This window comes from Cygnus atratus, chromosome 1 (genome assembly GCF_013377495.2).
Source record: "Cygnus atratus isolate AKBS03 ecotype Queensland, Australia chromosome 1, CAtr_DNAZoo_HiC_assembly, whole genome shotgun sequence".
Classification (NCBI taxonomy): domain Eukaryota; kingdom Metazoa; phylum Chordata; class Aves; order Anseriformes; family Anatidae; genus Cygnus; species Cygnus atratus.
The window spans coordinates 201,779,887-201,797,986 of NC_066362.1; the positions used below are offsets into that span (position 1 = coordinate 201,779,887).

General features: G+C 37.5%; 1 protein-coding gene across 4 annotated transcripts in view; it reads right to left on the reverse strand.

Annotated features, from left to right (window-relative positions):
* Positions 1-18,100, reverse strand: part of DLG2 (discs large MAGUK scaffold protein 2) — a 1,033,555-nt gene that overhangs the window by 398,679 nt on the left and 616,776 nt on the right. For all 4 annotated transcript variants that reach the window (XM_035560441.2, XM_035560439.2, XM_050713151.1 and 1 more), the window contains one exon: positions 15,372-15,425. In XM_035560441.2, coding sequence (XP_035416334.1) covers positions 15,372-15,425 — 54 coding nt within the window. The remainder of the gene's footprint in view (positions 1-15,371; positions 15,426-18,100) is intronic.

The window sequence follows — 18,100 nt, forward strand, 5'->3', positions numbered from 1 at the left end:
TGGCCAATGCTCATTTTACATTCTTGAGGGAAGATACCACCCAAACTGAAAATTAGCAGAGCTTCAAGAAGTAAAATCCAACTCTTAGTCAACACCTGTAAAGCACAGTCACGATAAACTTGTACCCTGCTCATATGGTGTTTCTTTGCTTATTCTCTTCCTCTTAGATGTCTCTTATAACCTCCTTCAGGTCTTGATTTTTATTTGATAATCTTCACTGTTTGCGTACCATACTCATCCTTTCCTACTCTTTCTTCCTCCCTCATTGTTACCCTGGGTTTTCTTGTTTTAATTCTCTTAGAAAAAAAGAAACATATATTGAGTAATGATTATCACTCTTCTCTGTTTGATTCCCAAGTCCTTAATTTTATCTTACCCTTTGTTCAGAACAAAATAATGCTTTCTTTACCTCCTCTGTATCACCATCCCCTAGCACCATGCATAGCTTCTCATGTCTCCAACTCAGCCTCCACTGCCTTCTCTGATTTTCATTCATGCTTTTTTACTTCTTGTTCCTTCCTTCTTACTATCTCTAAATCTGTTTTTTTTTCCCTCTCTCTCTCCCTCTCACACACACAAATGCATGCACAAACACCCAGGATTAAACATATTTTATCTAATCTCACTTCAACCAAAGGATCGTTCATGATTGTCTTTCCATCTTATCTTTTCGATCTAAATATAATCTTCTCTCATAGCTCCTGTTAAGTCACTCATACACTTCATGTACCTTGGCTCCTTTTATTAATGTGCTTTACCTGCTTATCCTTAGTTTCAAAATCTGGCCTAAGTAAAGGATTATCTTCCCATTTCCCCTACTTGTCATGCTGTTCTCACTCACAACCCTTTCCCCTATTCAGCAACGATATAGATTTTTTTTGATGTTCCATCTCCATATATCTGACATTTTTGACTTGTCTTAATAACATGTATCTTGATACCCTCCTCCTATGCATTCTTGGGATTTTATGCTGTTCTTTAATAACACCCCATTCATTACATTGCAAGCCACCATTTTTTCCTTCACCTTCTCTTTGTTCTGTCCATATCGTGATGCTGGCCATATACACCACATAAGAAAAGAGCCTATATGTTTTTAAGTGCAATCACTCTGTATACCTAATGCTGACCCATCACAGAACTCCCAGTTTCATAAGCATAACCAGTGGAGCAGATTAAAGCAGAGGTCGTGATTTCAAAATGGGGGTCACAGTATATGGAAATGAAAGTACATCTTTGTATGAATTCTATTTAGGCTAGCACTTCAAGTGCTAGCCTGGGGAGGCTCGCAGATTGGGCTCTTCTACCAAGTACCAAGTGAAAAGCTGAGGGGAAATGGCCTCAAATTGTGCCAGAGGAGGTTTAGGTCAGACATTAGGAGAAATTTCTTTACTGAAAGGGTTGTGCAGCATTGGAATAGACTGCCCAGGGAAGTGGTTGAGTCACGATCCCTGGAGGGGTTCAAGAAACGTGTAGATATAGAACAGTAGCAGGGTTTAGTGGTGGACTTGTCACTACTAGGTTAAAGGTTGTACCAGATGATCTTTGGGGTCTTTTCCAACCTGAATTATTCTATGATTCCAAATTGTTCAAAATTAGTATCACCAAGAAGAGACTTCTGCAAATTTCATTTTTTGTATGTACATATTTCTCTCTTACACAAAAATAAATTAATATTCCTTCAGATATCTAACAGACATCTAAGTTAAGAAGTCATCTAGTCATCTTATTTTTTATTTTTGATTTTTTTTTTACAAGCACTAGGGAGAGGAATCAACAGAAAGTGATTTATGATTTTTATATTAAGTGATTTACATATCTTATTTTTCTAATGGAGTTGCCATTTCAGGAACCTGTGTCTGCACACTGACTATATACAGACATTTCAGACTTTTATGATTTGCATCCTAAAAAAATTATATCCTAAAATTTCTTATCCTTGTGCCTTAATGTATAATATACATCAGCGCAATAATATGAAGCAGTGCATTCATAGAACTGGAAATAGTCATTTCTTCCACAAAATTATATTCTTTCTTGTGCAGTTCAGGTCATTTACTATATGGCTTCAGAAGTTTGCAGTCATCAGTCTGCCTTTCATTTTCTTCTGTACTTCTGACATTGCTGACACTCTAACATATGAGTAATCATAAACATTCAGCTTGTCAGGATCCTGTATCTCCAGTCCTTTTCAGTTTTAGAGGAAAATCCACCAAAGTTTTCAATTGACTGAACAGTTCATACATTTCTAGAAGAGATTTTCCTGTATAATATTACATTCTGTGCACAACATATATGAAAATGGAAAATTGCTGTTGCTTGATTGACCTTATTTCATCAACTAAGATTACAGAGTACTTGTAACTTGGGACTTACAAGGTTATTTTCCTGATGTTTAATACAGTAATCTGCATAATTTTATTTAAAATGTTGCTAACTGTGGTTAGAGTGTTTAAAAGGCAGAAATTAATACATAAACTGTGGGTTAAGTTTGATTCATTTAAATACTTAAGGTAAATTTTTTCCTCGGTTTAAGAAAGAAATCAACAGCATATTAACTGGCAAAATTTTAGGCAAGGAAAGTACAGCAATCATTTATTGCATTTATTGATATCCATGATGTTTTGCGTAACAATCATGATGAAATATGTAATATATATATAAGCACACCCCATTTTCTCAGTAAATAAATGTGTAACCAACATCATCTAATCTCTCACACTTCATTAAATGATGGCATACTCTGACTCAGATTGTGCACCTAAAATAGACTCCCAATATCTTTGTTTACCCTTGAAATTTAACACTCCCTTCCCTGCTCTCTCTCATTGCCTGTGAACAAACCACAGTCATTGAATTCTCTTGGTTTCTTATCTTCCTTTGTGTTCCTCTAGCACAAGTACTGAAGGCTAAACTGTACTCTCAGTAGCACTGGTGCAATCCCACTGGTGCTATTGCCTTGTACCAGTGTAACTGATCTTACATTTATTCATCTGTGAATGCAATTACACCTGCAGGAGAGAGCAGACTTGAAAAGGTAATTAAAATACCTGCACAAATAATAACAATAAATAATAAGAAAAATCACATAAATAATAAATATTCATATTTATAAACAAACGTATGCATTCCACAGAAACAGAATTTTACGCATGAATTACCTGCTTTACTAATATTTTTATAGCAGTAGAAAGATTCATTCTCTTAAAATCTTGGAAGACTTTTTAGTATATGTAAGGGTAGGAAGCCACAGTCCTTTGCACTCTGTAACTAAAAGCATAGCAGAACAGCTCCCTTATGCCCAATTAATTTTGCTGCAGGAAAAAAAAAAAAAAAAAAAAGACAATCTGAATGGTTGAGTCATATTCAAGGTGGTTTTCTGCTCTTCCTCACAAGCTCAGAGAAAGCAAAATGATGTAACTTCTTGTTCACAAGGATTAACAACACATATCTAAGAAGCAGCTAATACAGCAAAACTTATCACCACCTGACTAAAGAGCAACTTGTCTTATCCATGAAATCAGTCCTCTTAACACATGAGAATGGCCCCTGGACTTTGGTCCCCCATTTGAAAGAAAGATGGACAATGTTCAATGACAAGATATATGAATAAAATATTCCATAACTAGAATTTATTTATGTCCTTCTACATGAAAATTAAATGCCTGGAGAACAAAAGATGAGCAATTCTCTGACTTATTTTACAAACAAACTTCAAAGAAATACCTAATGACCGGAAGAAATAAAACTGTATTGAAAGCACCAGCTGCAAATTATGTTTGTCCTCCTCTGGAGGAATAACAAGAGGTCATATGAACAGTTGGAGACTTTTACAATTTACAGAGTAAGAAAGGGCACTATTAATACAACTGCAATCTGCTTTTGCTAAAGAGAAAGATGATGGTGAAATCAGAATCACAGAATCATCTGGGTTGGAAGAGACCTCCAAGATCACTGAGTCCAACCTCTGACCTAACACTAAGAAGTCCTCCACTAAACCACATCACTAAGCTCAACATCTAAACTCCTTTTAAATACCTCCAGGGATGGTGACTCAACCACTTCCCCGGGCAGCCCATTCCAATGCCTAACAACCCTTTCAGTAAAGAAGTTTTTCCTAATATCCAACCTAAACCTCCCCTGGCGCAACTTTAGCCCATTGCCCCTCGTCCTGTCTCCAGGCACGTGGGAGAATAGACCAACCCCCACCTCGCTACAGCCTCCTTTAAGGTACCTATAGAGAGCAATAAGGTCGCCCCTGAGCCTCCTCTTCTCCAGGCTGAACAAGCCCAGCTCCCTCAGCCGCTCCTCATAAGACTTGTTCTCCAAACCCCTCACCAGCTTCATAGCCCTTCTCTGGACACGCTCCAGGGCCTCGATGTCCTTCTTATAGTGAGGGGCCCAAAACTGAACACAGTACTCGAGGTGTGGCCTCACCAGAGCCGAGTACAGGGGGACAATCACTTCCCTAGACCTGCTGGCCACACTGCTTCTTATACAAGCCAGGATGCTGTTGGCCTTCTTGGCCACCTGAGCACACTGCTGGCTCATATTCAGCCGACTATCAACCAGTACTCCCAGGTCCTTCTCTGCCAGGCAGCTTTCCAATCACTCCTCTCCCAGCCTGTAGCTCTGCTTGGGGTTGTTGCGCCCCAGGTGCAGGACCCGGCACTTGGCCTTGTTGAACTTCATACAGTTGACCTCAGCCCATCGGTCCAGCCTATCCAGATCCTCCTGCAGAGCCTTCCTACCCTTGAGCAGATCAACACATGCACCTAACTTGGTGCCATCTGCAAACTTACTGAGGGTGCACTCGATCCCCTCATCCAGATCATCGATAAAGATATTTAAGAGGGCTGGCCCCAGTACTGAGCCCCGGGGGACTCCACTAGTGACCGGCCTCCAACTGGAGTTGACTCCATTCACCACAACTCTTTGGGCCCGGCTATCCAGCCAGTTTTTAACCCAACAAAGTGTACACCAGTCCAAGCCACGAGCAGCCAGTTTCTTGAGGAGAATGTTGTGGGAAACGGTGTCAAAAGCCTTACTGAAATCAAGGTAGACCACATCCACAGCCTTTCCCTCATCCACTAAATGTGTCACTTTGTCGTAGAAGGAGATCAGGTTCGACAAGCAGGACCTGCCTTTCATAAACCCATGCTGACTGGGCCTGATCGCCTGGTTGCCCTGTAGGTGCCGCGTGATGACACTCAAGATAATCTGCTCCATGAGCTTCCCTGGCACTGAGGTCAAACTAACAGGCCTATAGTTCCCCGGGTCTACCTTCCGGCCCTTCTTGTAGATGGGCACCACATTTGCTAGCCGCCAGTCAACTGGGACCTCCCCTGATAGCCAGGACTGATGATAAATGATGGAAAGCGGCTTGGCCAGCTCCTCCGCCAGTTCTCTCAGAGTGATTAATCAAACTTGTACTGTGCACATTATTTGAAAAATGATTATAGCTCAATAGTTTCAAGATAAACACAGTATGTTATTCTCACCGTTCCATCACCTTTGCAAAGTTTAAGTCCTGATGCTGGACATTATACAAGATTAATTTTTTATAACCACACTACTACCCAATTAAGCTCGGTAAAGAATGAAACAATCACATTGGCAAGATCCAATAAAGAGAATTTTTCTGCCTAGCTAATATAAAGCATTGTATATTCAGTACAGACAATATATGACTAAAAAGAATCTGAGATTTAAACTATTCTCATCTTCATGCAGAACAATTTACAAGCATATATCACTAGACAGCTGATAATGTGCCAATGTAAGATAAAGTAAAAAATAAAAAAAATTGCACTTCAGTTGTCATTTGTCATTATTAATAATCTTCACAAAGTGGAAATTTATCTCCTTTATGTATCTTTACTTTCTATGACCCTCAAACTAAGTCAACCTTCTACAGAAAATTATGGGAGTCAGGATTTTTAATATCAGGAAAACAGATATTATCTGTAGTATATTTGGGTTTGCTACTGTATGCAGAAAGCTAGGTCATCTAAACACTGATTAAAAATATAATTTACCATTGAGGCTGATTCATCCATTCACTGCATTAAGTGCCATCTTTTTTCTTTTTTTTTTAATTATTATTATGTAAAATGTGGATTAGAAATGAGTCACACTCTAAAACAGTCAACACTCACAATCTGCAACAGTACAGACTTTGCTTCAGAACATTTCCTGAAACTGTGCTGAAGGTCTGTTCATTTTACAGCACAGATCAGTTAATCCCTGGCTAAAAATTGGGGAAAATGACAGAGAATTTCAGTTGTTGATTCTGCATTTTTATTATAGTAAGACCATGTTCAGATTTGTTTTCATTGTTCTAGGTAAAGAATAGGAATACACTGAAAACATTCTTAAAATTTTAAATCAGTTAACACAAATAATGTTAAAAAAACTCATATTATAAAAAACTGCAAAGGAAAATGTAAAGAGCAATACATACCAGATTATAAGGGAAGGAAACCTTTTGTAACCAATATTGCTACAAATGATGCATTATGTACTGCCAGGATAACAACAAACTTGCCTTGGCTGAACTTTAAGAGGTACTTTGCAAAGCAAAACATAAATCAATTCTAGACATAAAAAATAAATATCCTTGAAATTGCAAAGAAGTTTTCTTGTACAAAGAAATTTTGGATTGAAGCATCACAATCCATTCAATCCTTTGGATTGAAGCATCACAGAAGTTAAGCCCTAACATTTCCAATAAAATAAGAAACCAGTATTTTTCTTTTCCACTTTTCAACCAAATTAGCTTTCTATTCAATACTGAGCACGTATTTCTCTTTACTTCTCAGGTTATCCAAGGTCAAAGTAATACTTCTATCTCTGACAACAGCATTTCAAATTTTGCCTATCTAATATCTGAAATCCTTCAAAATGAAGTCTTATGGAATGTGAAAGCTCTGTTCGTCCTTTATCTAATTGAAACTATTAAGATAATGACACCTGCACTAACTCTTCATTTTTGAAAACAGCTTTCAGTTAAGGTCTACACCTTTCTGAAACAGTGAAATTTATCTGCAAGTGTCATTGTCTGAAACCACAAAGAAATTAAGTCTACAGATAATTATTCACATGTACTCATCATGCTGTGTTTCCCACTTCATTTCAGAACTGTGACTTCATGACAAAGAAATTAAGAGTGAAGTTAATGTCACAAAAAAATAGTTTTGTGTACTTGAACAGCATTATCAACTTTTTAATTATGTTTTCCAATTATGCCTTTTATGCAAAAGAATAAAACCTTAAAAGAAAAAAGAAAAAACATTTATGGAAGACAACGGGTTTGACGGCTTAACACCATGAACTGTACTATAAAAGCACAATTTCAAGAGGTTATGTTAACCATTGGATCCTCGCAAACCCAGAGACTCTACCAGTTTTAGCTGACTGCTAAAAAATACAGTAATGTTAACTCTGGGTCTGTAGTGTAATATATCAAAAATGACACAAAAGTAGAATCTAATTCAAGGCCAGGGAGAGCACTACAAAAACAAATTCAAACTACGTTTAGGTCAGTTTGGGCGATGCAATTCTAGGCTGATTCAGATCTCCAAGTGGTTCAAACAAGTCTAATAGACAAGCTCTGCTCTGAATTCTGCAGCACATACTGACCTCATGGATGAATTCTCTTAGATGAATTAAAAATGAAGTATAGCTGGGCATAGAGGAGGGGGATGCATACACATACAAGTATATTTGACTTCTCTCAGAGAGAGAAAAATAACTGTTTAGAGCCATTCTGGCTTCCCCACAGTGGAGGCTACAAGGATAAGAGGAGTAGCTCAACAGACACAGATTCACAGGGCAGAAGAGTCGTGAAACCAGAGCACTGTACTTCATTCCAGGGCTTTATTTCAGACTAACTTCAGTGTAGTCCAGGGCACTGACTGCCTGTTAGTGATCAAAGGGTATCCAGAAGCCCATCTTCCAGTTTAGTTTTCTGTCAGAAAGTCTATTTCATGAGCTCCATCATGTGAACTGAAGACTGGTAAATAAGGACAAAAAGAAAATTTGCTTCTCAAGCACACCCATGTTCTGGGACTAAAATGCTTAAATATGTGCTCTGTAAGTAGTCCAAATCCAAAAAGTAGGAGGCATTACTTATGCATTTTCTCTGCTTTGGACACCTGAAGCAGCAGGACATGGACAAGTGTATTAGTTGACCTCTTTGCAGTTCAATAACCTCTTCTCTCCCAGTCCGTTAATGGCAAAGTTTCAATCAAATGCCTACAGGAAGAGCCTCTTGATTGAATCTAAAGGCCAGGGTTATTCACAGGCAATTGAAAATGGGAAGTATTAGGCTTCTGCAGAATAAAAGTGTGAAGAAGTAATTAGATACGTGACCAAGGGATGCTTTTACTTGATGGATGGACAGAATGTTGATATTCATACCTACAGCCAGACACAATGAAGGTTTTCTTCTGATTTTTCACGTAATCTGATATGCAGCACTCAAATATGCAAATTAGTGTTCATCTCTGAGAAATATAAAATAAATTTCCTAAAATCTTGAAGTTATTTTACTTTAGAGATATGCTTTTTTCCCTAGTTAAAAGTTCTATCAATATGACAAGCTTAAATATTCAGAATTGCCTCCAGAATTTTAAAGAGAAACTCAGTAAAAACAGTGATATACAGGTATATACAGGTATACAGGTATATACAGGTTTTCAGGTACAAAATAAATAAATAAATAAATAAGGATATGAAATAGAGGCAAAATAAGTCAGATTCATAAGATTCATTCTCTACTTTTGGTTTGGATTTTGGACAGTATTAACCTGTTTTTCTACTACCCATCATGCGAAAATCCATTTAAGTCAGCAAATTGCCGGATGAAGGTCCTTTTACTTATACAGGTTTCAGGATGAATTGTATTATGTTAATTCACTAATCTTTTGTTATATAGCATCCTTTTCACTAATGATCTCAACATATTTTATAAACATGAATTAAGTCAATCTTGCCAATACTGCTATTATAAAAGAAAAATCTCTTATCCCACTATAGAAATGATAGCATGTAGAACACAGGAGTGATCACCAGGCCAAACAACACTGTGTTACAATTCAAGGGCCAAAACAGAGAAGCCAAGCCAATACAGGTTATAAAAGCTAGCACAGAGCTCTACCTCATTTAGCTCTTTCACTGTAATCCACGTTAACTGACAGACTGAAAGATGAGTGTAAACAACAAACAAACAAAACTGGTGTTTAACAATCTGGAAAATATACGAGTCATTCAAGATAATGAGATGTGCAATCTAACTTCCAAAACTATCATCAAACTATCTAGGAGGAAGCAACAAATTTATTCAGATGATAAGTAAATGGGCAAATATACATGCATACACATATTTATATGTTTATATTTGTATTTATTTCATATATTTTAAAACACAAATCCAAAATTCCCAATTCCAAGAGCTCCCTAGCTTTGCAAAAATTCAAATCCTAGCTTTTTAGACAAGAATTTCCTTTTACTCCTCTATTAGTGTTCTCTTCAAATATTTACTCATCAGTCATAGTTACGTACTACATTTCATATTTCCTATGTAATGTCACATGACTTTTGTTTTATTGTGGAAATATGTAAGGCTACCTCCTTCCTCCAATTTAATTCTTTAGGTCCAGACTGCCTATTTCATGCTACCCAATAAAAGACTTTAGGTTACTGACCCTCTCTCAGAAATTTGCACGGCTCCCCATTTTTTTTCCAGTCAGAATAGGAAGAATTTACTTTTCTTCACAGCCTTTATGTGCCTCCTTTCATGTGCTAAATGCAAGTGTATTGGCTGACTAGCTAAGACAGAGGAGAAAGGTAAACCTTTTTCCTAACAACCCTATTTTGGCATCATCATGGCCTCCACACTTCCAGCACAGGAGCTGTCACAGGGCAACTGCCCCAGAACAGCTCTGAGCTCTTGGTGTCCCTAAGCACAGATCCAACAAAGCTTCTGCATGGCTGTGCTCAGGCATGTAAATAAACATACAAAATAAGCCAAGGATTTGATTACAGCGCACAAAAACCAAACCAATGTAGCCTGAAAATTACTTCTTTGGGAAACAAGAGTATCTGCACAGAGCCCAAGCATAGGCAGCACAGTTAGCAAAGCAAAACAATAAAATAATGACAATGATAATAATTTGGAAGAACAATGAGAGACTGAAGAAGTACAAGGAACTCACTGGGAACAGAAGGAGAATAAAGTATGTATTTCTTAGCTCTTATCTTTGTGACAAGGTGGGGGGAGGAAGGGAGCAACCAAGGAACCTGAGAGAATTTAAGATTAACATGAAGCTAAGATGAACAGGAAATGAAATTCCATCACAAAATAAATGGGAAGGTTCACATCAACTTCTGAAATTGATGCAGTAAAGCCAGCCTTATATTTACTTTTCACTTAACTACACAGCATATTGGAAACTCAAAAAGAAATAAATAAGGCTTATTCTGTGCAGCAGAGAAACAGAGATGATTCATACAGTATTAAATTAATGCTTTTCATTATACGAAAAGATCTAAAATTTACAGCCAAAGAATAAAGAACAAACAAACTCCCACAAATGTTTAATTGTGCTTAAAATGCCACAGAATAATTCATTTTGTACCATAGAAGTTTCCTATCAATTTATTCCCACGTCCAAAGCTTGGCAAGCCAAAGTTTTCAAGTCACTGAACCTAGAAACAAAGCTAATTAACAGTTTCTTCTGTTACTTGCTGCAGGCCCAAATTATAAAGAATAACATACAGTATAGTAGAATAAGGCCTTTTCTTTTATCTCATTTAAGAAAAGTATATTGATGAAAAACAGTCTCTCACAGGATAATTTTTTTTTTCAGCTGTTGAGTTGAAAGGTTTGAAGAATTTCAACAGCACCAAAAGGTTTAATTACACAAACTGAAATCATTATATTGTTAATGAGACAAATCACACTGTTTACCAGTTCTATATCAACAGTAAAAATTAAATTTATATCTGGTGGACCACTGGAAACATTACATTTGAAAATGCTTTTGGAATACTAGTCATTGCTATGAGGCCCCCTCCTTCTGAAAACACTCAGGAATTTTTGGAGGAGACAAATAGCAGTGTTCTTATTGAAATGGAAATGCATTGGATCTATATTGCATAAAAGGAAACACTGAAACAGGTTTCTTGTGCTGCTGAGTCAAGAGCTGAGTGATATCATAAGAAGTCTCCATCTGGTATGTAAAACACTAAAAATAGCCTGAGTTTATTTATTCATCTATCAGACTTTCAGTTGTGGCTAGCAATGGCAGAGAAAAGTAAGAACAACCTATTTACCAAAATTTGAAAATTCAGGTTTATTTCAGCATTTCATGTTTGAGAATAAATGGATTACTTAATTTTGTTAAATACAATGAAAATTATAGTTATTTAGATACTATAGAAAAAATAGTTATTATAGAAAATTATAGATTTGATAACGGAAAAAATTATATATTGTTTTAATACAGTTTTTGAAATAGGCTGGAGAAAGTATTTTTAAAGCCCAGGTTTCATGAAAAGCATCTTACATAAGGTATCAGTCAGAAATCAAAAAACAGTTATGTCAAAAATTTTCACAAGATGTAACACTTGCATATCATAGAATGGTTTGGGTTGGATTGGACCTAAAAGATCATCCAGTTCCAACCCCACTGCCATGAACAGGGACACCTCCCAATAGATCAGGTTGCCTAAAGTCCTGTCCAACCTCTCCTTTATATATCCATTTGCTTTACTTATTTATTTATTTATTTTTAACAAGTTAATTTAGAATTACTCAGATTTGTGGAATGCACATTCCAAGGAAAGAACTAAAGGACAAGTACCCAGGACTAGAGAAAAACAGGATATGAGGAAAAGAATGTGGACATAGGAAATATGGTCCACTTTTTAAGACCTAAAATTGTCTGTCTTTTCCTCTGACAGGAGGCTTACTGGACTCTAAATGCACTTTGAGGCATGACGACAGCAGCTGAATATCAGGCACTTAAAAAGACTCCAGCCCTGACCCTCAGTGCTGCTGTGTGTGTTAGATAGGGTACAGTTATGAGAGAGGATCGGCTACTCTCTTGTCCACTTGCAAGATGGATGCATCCAGCATGGGACAGGAAATAATATAATTGAACTTAGTTTCTCTGATCCATAAAATAATTTGTTCCTATAGGGGTAGACAGGATTTCATGATAATTAAAAAAGAATAATAACTTTCAGATGCTTTACTAACCAGCTGACTAATGCTAAGGTTATTTACACATTCACCAGAGATGTTCCTAGATATGCGCAATCTTCCTCCAGTCATGTCTGAAGGTTCTGACAGTGCTAAAAAGGCAGGTGTACAACTCATATTCAAGTTTCAAAGTAATAATTAAATTCTGTTTTCTCTTATCTCTGAATTGACCTGTCTGAAAAACAAAGCAAAACAAAAAACACTTTAGGGCATATCTAAATGTTATTTACTGCAAGATAAATAATATGACAATAGCTGAATTACTATATACTTAGCTCATGGAGTTTTGGAAGGCTTTCCTCTGTCTTTCCAAATATTTAAGAGAGTGACAAGCCTCTCTAACACCTACATGTTATTATATATGTGCTGTACTGGGTCTGTCTGGGATGGAGTTTTCTTCATAGCAGCCCATGTGATGCTATGATGCTCGTGGCTGAAACAGTGTTGATAACACACTGGTGTTTTGGCTTTTGTTGAACAGAGATTGCACAGCATCACAGCCTTCTCTCTTCCCCACTCTTCCCTTCCTCTCCTGCAGCGATTAGGCTGGAATAGGTAAAGTCCTGGGAGGGGACACAGCCAGGACAGCTGACCCAAACTGACCAAAAAGATATTCTATACGATATGGTATTTTGCCCAGCAATAAAAGCTCAGGGAAAGGAAGACGAAGGGGAAGATGTTTGTGGTTATAGCGTTTGTCTCCCAAGCAACCGCTACATGTGCTGAAGGCCTCTTTTCCAAGAAGTGGCTAAATATCTGCTTGCCAATGGGAAGTAGTGAGTGAATTCCTCTTTTTGCTTTGCCTGCACACACACCTTTTGCTTTCCCTATTGAATTGTCGTTACCTCCACCTATCTGTCTTCTTGCCTTCCTTCTATTTTCTTCCCATCCCATGGGAGAGGGGAGTGAGAGAGGGGCTCGCTGGGTGTTTGGCTGTTGGCCAAAGTCAACCCATGACATGGGCCAAGGCTGTCGGTAAACCTGTTTTTCACATGCTCACCTACTCAGTAGGGGACTCGCACAGAAGCAAACATGTCTCTGGCTCAGCAAGTACAGCACCTTCCTCGCAGAGGAAATACCACAAAATGAAACTAAGCCAAACTAAACTGAACCAGTCTTGGGAGCATGAAGAAGAACCCAGGTCTCCCAGCCCACTCTCCCAAACATGAGGCTGGAGGAAGAGGATGTTTGCCCATATGTTTGTCTTTCTCATTCCGGAGGATGTTCAAGCATATAAATCCTGATCAGAAAGAAATGTCTATTTGTAAAGCAAAGACCCCATGTCCTGTGGGGCACTGTGTTGGCCTGGACTCCACAGATAGGTTTCACCTTGACATTTATTATTGACTAGTCTAAATAAGCCCCTCTTTGGAAGCTCTGTTGTGCCCCATTTTTAAGGGACATAAATCTTCCCATATACTGGGTAAGAGAAGGTGACTAACTCAGAATTGTCTATTTTTACAACAAGTACCTTCTGTTTATTTATCTAGTTCACATCATGCGTTGGAGACTGAAGCAGCCCACAGGCACTTTTCAGTCTACTGTCAATATTTCTCTTGAATGTGTTTTGTCGTGTTATTGTCTTATTTTTATTTTTATTTTTATTTTTTTATAAGAAAAAGGGAGACTAGTATAAAAGTAGTATAAAAGTGTATAAGTATCAATAGACTTTGTTGTAAGAATAAATCATATTGATCGAACATCTTGTCACTAGCGTAATGCATCTGTATTTAGGAATTCTAACACTGTAACTGTGGATTGTCCTGGGCACAGGTCCAGCACTGGAAATGAGAACTGGGGCTCACAATGTCCTTCATGATGGATCATAGGGAACAGTAAGTGTAAAATGTCTCATTAAAACAGAAGAAAAGCCAGACCTATTGGAAGTGAGAGCACAGCAGATGGTTCTGATGTTAGGAAGGAAAACTGAGACTTCAAAATGAAACTAGGAAATTGTTTAAGAAAGTTTGATGCAAATGAACGGAGAAATTTTATTTAACTTTTCTGCCCTTCCCAGTGGCTGAAATTCCCAACATGGGATTAAGTTCTCTTCTGCTTTACAGCAGTGTCATTGTTCTAAATTGCTCTTGGCTATGATCTTTACATGTGTTCTACACAATATTTTATAAGTTTTATAAATTGTCAGAAACAAAGGTAGCAAGGATAACTCCTATTAAACTTCTCATCAGTAGGCTTCTGTAAGACAGAAACCAGCAAAATCATTAGCATAAGTGGATAAATAATTAGATTTATGCATTGGAACCATAAGAAACAGATATGGACAACACCCAACAGATGAGAGACATTAATTAGGAGCTTTAAAAAGAGTACTAAGAGTATACAAGGAGAAAGATTTGATACTGGCTGGCTAGCTTCATACTACTTGCTTTTCTTGCATGCAATCACTTAAGCCTGTTACTTGTCTTATTATATATCCACTTTGTTTTTCTCTATGCCTTTTACCTTCAACTATGCTTGTTTTTAAATTCTACAATGACATTGTTATCAAATGTATGCAAAAAGCAGATTTTTTTTTTTTACTTTAGTAAAAACATGTATTTATTTTAAGGTAAAATTGTTTTTATTATAAGCCATAAAAATAGAAGCCATGTAAAAATACATTAATAACAACATATGAAATCATCTAGTTTGTGCTGCTATTTGTCATGTAGTTATTATCTACAAAAGGGATATATAGAGAAAAATTAAGAGCTATTTGCATCATTTTAATATTATTCCATGATTCTAGAATCTTAATAAACTAGAAGTGTGTATGCTGCTCTAAAAAGGAAATATTAATGCTCTCTGTTACTAGTAAAGAGGAACAACTTAATGAAATCACACTTTTTTTCAAAGAAAGGCTAGTTTTAGTAAGTTACAGTTCATGTGTTGAAGTCTCAACTACAAATTACGTGCTTATAATGTTATAATTCACCTGAGTACAGTTATCATTCCTGATTTCTTCTTCTAGAAATGAATAAGCTGTGTTACTGTAAAAGAGACAATTAACTGAAAGATTTATTTATAACTTCTATCCAATACTGATTAGAATTTATTTGGGAAAATAAACAAATTATATATATTATAATAAATTAATACTTACATAGGGGATTGTGTCCAAGGTGTCTGTGTTGACAATTATAGGGGCAGGGCTTGCCTAAAAGAAAAAAAAAAAAAAAGAGAAAAGAAATGTAAAAATCTGAAATTCTTTAATATTGAAGTTAAATTAAATTTAAAATTTTCAACTTTTAATTAAGTTAAAAGTATAAAAGCCCATCTACCCATTGAATCATAGATCCCTGAATCATTAAGGTTGGAAAAGCCCTCCAAGATCATCTGGTCCAACCATCACCCTACAACCAGTATCACCCACTAAACTATGTCACTAAGTGCCAGGTTCAACCTTTCCTTGAACACCCCCAGAGACGATGATTCCACCACCTCCCTGGGCAACCCTTTCCAATGCCTGACCACTCTTTCTGAGAAGAAATGTCTCCTAATTTCCAACCTGAACCTCTCCTGGTGCAACTTGAAGCCATTCCCTCTAGTGATATCACTAGTTAACTGCAAGAAGAGGCTGACCCCCAGCTACACACACCTTCCTTTCAGGCGATTGTAGAGAGCAATAAGGTCTCTCCTGAGCCTCCTCTTCTCCAGACTGAACAACCCCAGTTCCATCAGCCTCTTCTCACAGGATTTGTGTTCCAGGCCCTTCACCAGCTTCATAGCCCTTCTCTGGGCACATTCCAGGGCCTCAATGTCCGTATTGTTGTGAGGGGCCCAAAACTGAGCACAGTACTCAAGGTGCAGTCTCACCAGAGCAGAGTACAGGGGGATGATCACCTGCCTGGTCCTGCTGGCTACACTATTCCTGATACAAGCCAGGATGCCATTGGCCTTCTTGGCCACCTGGGCATACCTCTGGCTCACGTTCAGGTGAGTGTCAACCAGCACCCCCAGATTCTTTTCCTCTGCACAACTTTCCAGCCCCAAGCCTATAGCGTTGCATGGGGTTGTTGTGACCAAAATGCAGGACTCACATCGTACAACAGCATATAACATTGGATTCTGTTCAATCAATTTAGGATGAACGAAATAGATTCTCAGCCTCCAAATCATGGCTCACTTCATTATTTCTTTTGAAGTTCAATAGGCTTTGGATCACATCCATGCTTTTGAGTAGACCTATAAGAAACAATGTATTCAATTTACAATTTAGGCAATCTTGGGGGTGAGGGTTACATCTTCCCTTTCCTTACCAGTCCACTTTTTGTGTTTAAGGAAAACCAAGATGATCAATTGATCTTTCTAGAATATAAAACTCAACATTTTGTATGCTTACACTATTTATCTATATTATATCACTATGTATATGTACATATATGTAGTATACATATATGCATGTATAATGTGATATTTTTATCAAAACTGTATAACTTGACTGTTTCATGTGCACTCAGTTGATGTTGAGTTTGAAGTATAGACCTGTTTTAAAAAGATTTGTGAATCTGTAAAGCTGTGCAACCTGATCTTTAGCTTATTGATGAAACCCATATCCATGTTGCTTTCCATTAACCCAAAATGCTCTAACCTCTTCCCCGTCCCACGCTGGGGTTCGGTGGTGGTTATCCAAGGCCAAGCTCTGATTTGACCCATCTGCATAACCTTGGCTCAGACTGGAGAAAATTACAGAGCTGTGGTAAAGTATATAGTAGAGCCACACACTATAAGTAAAATGTCAGAGGCAGAACTGCTGAGATGGAGTTGGTAACAGCTCAAAGACTAAGGAGGAGAAACATCAACATGCTGTCAGCCCACTACAACAAGTGATGGAGGGCAACCCTTCTCCACCTGACTGATGCCTGCTTGGTCTGCAAAGACCCTTTGGGCATGACATCAAACTACTCCTACATACTAATGCTTAGCCTAGTAGCTTGTTAATCCTATTTATCTATTTGTATATTAGCCAACGAAGGACTGCCTATACTTTAAAGTTGCAGAAACTGCAGGGTCTCTTTGTGCATGGCAGGGATATATTAGCACAGCGCTATTGAAGACACCAATCACATTTCTATTGTTAAATACTCACTGCAGGGTTTTAAATGGCTTTAAACTAAAAGAGGATAGATTCAGTTAGACATTAGGAGGACATTCTTCACTGTAAGGGTAGTGAGGCACTGGAACAGGCTGCCTTGAGAAGCTGTCGATGCCCCATCCCTGGAGGTGTTCAAGGCCAGGCTGGATGGGGCTTTGGGCAACTTGGTCTGGTGGGAGGTGTGCCTGCCCATGGCAGGGGGTTGGAACTCGGCGGTCTTTAAGGTCCCTTCCAACCCAAACCATCCTATGATTCTATATGATCTCAAACCTAAATAACATAACCTGAATTAAGAATGTAACATTAATTAGTGCAATAATTTGAATGTTTTGAGGGTATCCCAGTTTCTTTCCAATTTTGTAAGATTCTTTCCAGTTATTGTGAGATAACTCTGTGTTCAAAGAAATTGCACATTATTGCACAAAAGCCACTGATGATTAAGGCCATTATTTCTATACCACTGTGCAACCTGTAAGCAAAAACTGAAAGTAAAATACATATAATATGGTGTGTATATATACCATGGCATGTATCCATTATCATAGTAATGTATGGTTTAATACTAAAGATGTGTAGTATCTGAAAAGATGTTTCACAAACACACATACACACACACACATTTATTCTTGTTGTGCCCCATAACACTGGGCACTTTGAAATAATAAATAAAAGCTGAAGGTCATTTGATTATACTATTTTTAGCTTTAGGCATATGGAATGATTTATAACTGTATTAT